The sequence below is a fragment of the Marmota flaviventris genome, chromosome 4, assembly GCF_047511675.1.
Source record: "Marmota flaviventris isolate mMarFla1 chromosome 4, mMarFla1.hap1, whole genome shotgun sequence".
NCBI lineage: Eukaryota > Metazoa > Chordata > Mammalia > Rodentia > Sciuridae > Marmota > Marmota flaviventris.
The window spans coordinates 7,958,289-7,964,288 of NC_092501.1; the positions used below are offsets into that span (position 1 = coordinate 7,958,289).

Sequence of the window (6,000 nt, forward strand, 5' to 3'; positions counted from 1 at the left end):
CTGAGAGTGCAGAGCTCACTGTGTCTCCCCATGTCCCGAGCAGGTTCATCGCGGCATCAAAGGTCTGGTGAGAGATTTGCATGGAAAGGGGATTCCAAATGCCATCATTTCCGTAGAAGGCGTTAACCACGACGTCCGAACAGGTAATGGGGAATGTCTGTAAACTGTCTTTCCATAAGAAATACCTGTGTTCTTGAGGTGTTTCAGTTCTGATCATGACCCGAGTGCCAGAAACTCCTTGCTCAGAGCTAAAGTAGAGTCTCCTCCTTTCCCTTTCCCAAGCGACCCCGGGGAGCCGGGTTTTCAGCCTCTGCTTCTGGCTTCCTGGGATGGGCTTGGAGCAGCCTTTGGCTTCTGGCTGCAGTGGAAGTTTCTGAGAGGCGGAGGAAGCAGCAGCTCCTTCTCCCCTGGGTCATTGCCTGTGCAGCAGCTTGGCACCCAGGTCAGCAGGATGAGCCCTGATGGGTAGGGCAGGCAGGCGCCCCTAAAGGGAGACGCTGTAGACTTGGGTGTTCCTGCTCATGGAGGACCTGGTGGGGCTGGGGTGGAGCCATCAGAAAGGACGCATCCAGGGAGCAGCTGGGGTGGGGCAAGAACCTGGCCTTGACTGCAGATCAGAGAGGATGCAGTTTTTTTGTTGAACCACGGAAATGACCAAATGTGCTTTAGGATGTAAAGCGGAGGATCACAATGAGCCCACATGCTGTTTTGGCATCTCCCGCCTGCTGGACACTCTCCATAGCTTTGCGTGGGTTGACTCCTGTCTTTATAATGCTGGTCGCTAGGCGAGGAAACGAGGCACGTGAAGAAGTGCAGCAGGGAGACCCAGCTCCCATCTGCTGAAGGACAAAGGGGCTGGGCTGTTAACTCTTGAGGGACCACCCATTGACTTCCATTTTAGTGAGTGTGGAGAATTCAGAATCTTGGATACTCTAAGGGCTAGAAGATGATATCTAAAAGGCAGTACTGAAATCTTATTCCAACTCTTTTGCAATACCCAGTCTTGCAAACTTGGTTGCCAGTTCCTAAAATACCAAAGTAAGCTCACACTTTTTTCTTTCTTTCTTTTTTTTTTTTTTTTTTTTGACTCTTGGGATTGAACCTGCCTGGCAGGGGTGCTTAACCATGAGCCATATCCCCCGTCCTTTTTATTTTTTATTTTGAGACAGGGTCCTGCTAAGTGACCTAGGGCTTCGCTAAGTTGCTGAGGCTGGCTTTGAAACTTGCCATCCTCCTGCCTCAGCCTCTTGAGCCACTGGGATTACAGGTGTGTGCAGCTGCTCCCGGCTAACCTCACACTTTCAAATGCATTCATGGTGTGACCACACAGTCTCAGGAGAGCAAAGGACTGACTCTCCCCAAGTCCCCCGGGTCACTCAGATGCAGCAGTGGCATGATGCTGTCTCATGTGACCTGTTCCCCACTCCCTGAGAACATCCGCACATGTTCTTTCTTTTCTTTTTTTGTGCTATCCCTGTGAGGGAGACAGCCCATTCTTTCCCCTGTTCAGGTGACAAGCAGAAGCTCCAAGAGGCTAGTTGGCCCCATGGAGTTTCCAGAGATGAGCTGGGTTTGCATTCGGGTCCCTACTCCAGGTTGGGCTGGAGTGTCACCTGCAGGTGTTCTGTAGCATCCACTCGGGGACACTGCCGTGGTGCTAGTGACTTGAAAGTGATGTGGAAAGAAGGTGCTCCCATGGTCAGGGTTTCAAGCCCTCAGGTCCCAGCACTGTCATCACCTGGGAGACCTCAGTTTAAAACTGAAGATGCCAAGTTCCAGGAATCCCCAGTCCCTGGCAAACAGGGGTGGTGGCTCCTTCCACAGGGCTACTCGCAGTTCCTTTGGGCTGAGCCCACGTCAGGGTTGTCACCGTAGCCCCTCCTTCTGCCTGGACCTTCTTCCCCCAGGGAGTCCTTGGCTCCTCCCTCAGCCCTGCCCAGGCTGCTCAGGTGTCACCACTCAAGGCAGCCATCGGTGACCACGACCTAACACTATGCACCAGCCCGCCCGCCCCGACGGTCCCTCTTAGCACCCAGCTTTGTCTGGGGAACGTCTGTCTTCTCACATACTATCCTTGAACCCATGTGGCCGTCCTCACCGCCTGCAGCTGTGGTCCATTCAACTGCGAGGAGACACAGACCCTGGGACATAGGAGGGGACACAGGCGGGGTCCACCCTGGCCTTGGGTTCAGTGCCACTGATTTAGATGGAAGAATCATGTCTGAAACGCCACCGCGTGGTAGACGGCCTTGTTGGGCCGTAAATTGCATTCTTCCCATTTAGTTCTGACTTATTCACTCTGCATTTTCGGAAACTTTTTACCATTTACCATCCCGGATCCGACAGCGGCTGACCCCGAGGCTTCTCGCCTCATTGCTCGTGACTTTGCACACGGCAGCCCCTCAGAGGCTCCGCCTTCAGTTGTTCATCTGTTAGTTCAACAAATGTGAACCCAGGACCGTGAGGTGCTAGAGATGGGTCTCTGGCGGTCACTATGAATGAGGGAGGCCATTGGGTCTGGGTCTGCATAGGATTGGTATCTTAAATATCCCTTAAGCGATCCTTTAAAACAGCGATTCGTAAAGGCGTCTGGGTCATTCCTTGGACTATTTAGTGCCTGGGAGGCAATGAGAGGGTTTTCAACTGAGTGGGAGGGAGGGAGGCCCTGGGCCACAGAAGCCTGGCTGAGCTCTGCATTTGAAGCCCCTGGATTCAGGGAGGCAGTTTGGATGAGCTGATGGGACGTGCACTTATTCCCCCCGTAAGCGATTTCCCAGTGTGTTCTCCTGACAGGCGTGTTCCATACTTTACATGTCCTGTTCATTTTATTGGTCTCAGTGTCTTTGGGAGCTCAACAAAAGCTCTGAATTTGCCTTGATTTCTATCTGACACTTATTTGACCAGTTTTATTGACAAGTTTTGTTTCAGGAGGATTTTGCATAAAATAAACAGACAAATTCCACAGGGAGCCAAGCGCCCAAGGATGCTTTGGAAATGCACATGAACGCGTTGCTAAACACCTGACTTGGAATTCCACTGTGGACTGTTCTTGTTTGGTTGATACCAACCTGACCTGTTAGTGGATGGACCTTCATGGGCCTGGGCTGCTCCTGCTGTTCACAAATGCCCAGTGATGCCACTCCTTATCCCTCTCCACTGTGGCTGCTTGGGGTGTTCACCCCTGACACCAGCAGATCGCTCAGGGGGACAGGAACCCACCCCTGTGCCCTACATTTCATCCAGTATATGTTCATTTCTGGTTGTCAGGGGTAGGAGCAGAGATAACAACCTTGGGGATAAGGTGGGGAACCCCTGGCCAGGAGCTCCCAGGGATAGAGCGCCTGCCCGGCCCAGGTGAGAATCAAGCAGGTCAGGTTTCAGAAGTGGACACTGTCAGAGTACAGAGCCACACTTCCTGTTCACATCTTCCTGATAATTCCGTTCATTCTTCCAACACGTCTCACTGAGCACCTACTAGGTGCCAGACTGGAAATGCTGCAAGAGAAAAGAAGGGGACTCCTCTCCCCAGCAATGTGCCTTCTCATGGAGGCCTGCAAGTGAGGATAAGGGAAAGACTTCAAGTTCAGTGCAGACCATAATCAGGGCCAGGAAAGAGGGGAATGTGGAAGAGCTGGGAACAGCACTGCAGCTGGAGGGAAGGGTAGCTACTGAGTCAAGAGTCCAGGAACAAAGAGAAGCTGTGTGGCTGGAGTGGCCACTGTGGGCAGTGGCCAGTGATGAGGTGGGCAGGGCCACAGGCCTGAGCGGGGTTTTGCTGAGTGCTTAGCTCTCACGTGAGTAGGGACTCCTCAGCTGACAGGGACACTGTCTCCTAGTCCCTGGATACTTGTCTGATCTCCCTGTTGCACAGACATAGCTTCTGCCTGAAGTCACGCCTCCCAAGGAGCCTCCAGCCTGACGGGAACACAGGCCCTGGCACCTCAGAGGCTGTGAGACAGAAGAGGAGGCACTGGGGAACGTGGCATGTGGAAGGACAGGGCTTGCTCTGACTCCTCGGACCCTCCAGGCCACTCGTGATGGAGGCTGCTGGGTTATTCCCTTTCCCACACGTGCAATGTGATGCCCAGAGAGGTGAACACCTTTGTGTGAGGCCACACAGCTAGTAACTAGCAGGTCTGTCCTGGAACAGCCAGTCTAGAGCTCTGGGAGCGAAGGCTGGATTTGACCGAGTACTAGGCTGACGAGTCCCTTGTACACTTACAACACTCACAGCATCAGGTTTGAATTCACATTATGGTCTCAGTCATCCGGACACCGCGTGCCACGCAGTGAGCTCTCTGGAGCACAGGTTATTATGAAAAGGGAATTTCAGGGGTGTTTGTTTGCCACAGGTGCATGCGGTCTGCTACATGGGGACCCCATGAGAGAGGCCAGGTGCCCCCTACACACACACGGAGGGAGGTGGCTCCCCGTTTTCCCCTGTTCTTCCTTTTGTGAAAGTGCAGGGTTTTCTACAACACAAGATGCCTTCCTGGCTTTTCAGCAGACGAGAGATTCCTGGGGCTCTCCTGGCGCTGAGCTCAGGCAGGTCCCCTTCGAGACGCCTCTGGCTCCCACTGCTCCCTGGGCTGAGCTGAGCGAGCCCCTCCTTCACGGGACCTCCACCCTCCTCTCCTTCACCAGCGCTGTCCTTGAGAGTAATGATGGCCTCCTGCTCCTGTCTTGGCCCATTGCTAGGCTGGGAAGTCCTTCCAAGTGTGTGTCCAGCACTCTGCCAAGTGCCCTCATTGAATGGGATGGAGAGACATGAGGGAACAGGGGACAGACGCCATCTTAGCACAGCGGGTGGATATGGGGAGTCTGCCGTACAGCGGGTGCTCACAGGGATCAGTCAAGGCCTGGGCTGGCCCCTGCCAAAGGCTGTCCTGAGGCACAAGAAGCCAGGGATGGACCCTGGTCACCTGCTGGGTAAGTGGCCTAACTGGGGCCAGGGTTCCACCTTGGGTCCAGCCACAGCTTGTGAGCTCAGGGCGTCTCTGCCTCATGGCCGCGCTCTGTCTCCCTCAGCCCCAGCCATGGAACGGTGGCTGTGGAGTGGCCGCAGGTACCAGCCCCTCCGGGTTAGCCCGTTCCTCTTTTCAGAGGTGAAGAACCTCAGCCCTTTTAGAAACTGTTTCCCTGTATTTGTAGCCATGCCAAGGACATCAGGAGGCCTGATGGCGTTACACTGTGAGTTCAAGTTCATGATGAATGGCTGGTACTGCCACAGAGAGAGGAGTGGTCACGATCATTAGGGGTATAGTGCATCCCAAGCCCCTTCCTGCTGAACCCATTACGGCAGCTTCCAGTAGAGGGAGAGATCTTGGCCTCCAGAATGCACTAGGGCTTGCTCTGCCCGCTCTGGCTGGGCTCAGAGGCTCTCTGCGGGGGGCAGTCTTGGAACAGGCCACTGGTATTTGTGTTAGAAAAGAACTGCTCTGAGCCGCCCTGGTTTCTCTTCACAGCCAGTGATGGGGATTACTGGCGCCTCCTGAACCCTGGCGAATATGTGGTCACGGCCAAGGCCGAGGGCTTCACCACCTCCACCAAGAACTGTATGGTCGGCTACGACATGGGGGCCACGCGGTGCGACTTCACGCTCAGCAAGACCAACCTGGCCAGGATCAGGGAGATCATGGAGAAGTTTGGGAAGCAGCCTGTCAGCCTGCCTGCCCGGCGGCCAAGGCTGCGGGGGAGAAAGAGACGGCAGCACGGGTGGCAGCACGGGTGACCCTCCTGGACGGCTGAGACTCGTCCCAGACTCTTGCGAAGGAAACCCACCCTAGTAGTAGCCTGTAGAGGACTCGCTCAAGCTGTTTTCTCTGTAATTCAAGAAGCGTCTGGGGAGGGGGGAGGGTGTGCATTGGAGGTTGATCCGATGCTGGAAGCTTAGGATGTTTTCTTTCCATTTTTCCAAATACCTTGGACAGAGCAGCAAAGAAGGGCTGGAGGGGGCAGAATTCGCCAAGTGAACCCCAGGAGCGGAGGGAGCCACTCTGG

General features: G+C 54.5%; 1 protein-coding gene across 1 annotated transcript in view; it reads left to right on the forward strand.

Annotated features, from left to right (window-relative positions):
- The window catches only part of Cpxm2 (carboxypeptidase X, M14 family member 2), a 95,393-nt gene extending 89,662 nt beyond the window's left edge, over positions 1 to 5,731 (forward strand). Inside the window, exons 13-14 of the mRNA XM_027930286.2 lie at positions 44 to 143; positions 5,466 to 5,731. Of these exons, the coding sequence (XP_027786087.1) occupies positions 44 to 143; positions 5,466 to 5,731 (366 nt within the window). The remainder of the gene's footprint in view (positions 1 to 43; positions 144 to 5,465) is intronic.
- The last annotated feature ends 269 nt before the right edge of the window (positions 5,732 to 6,000 follow it).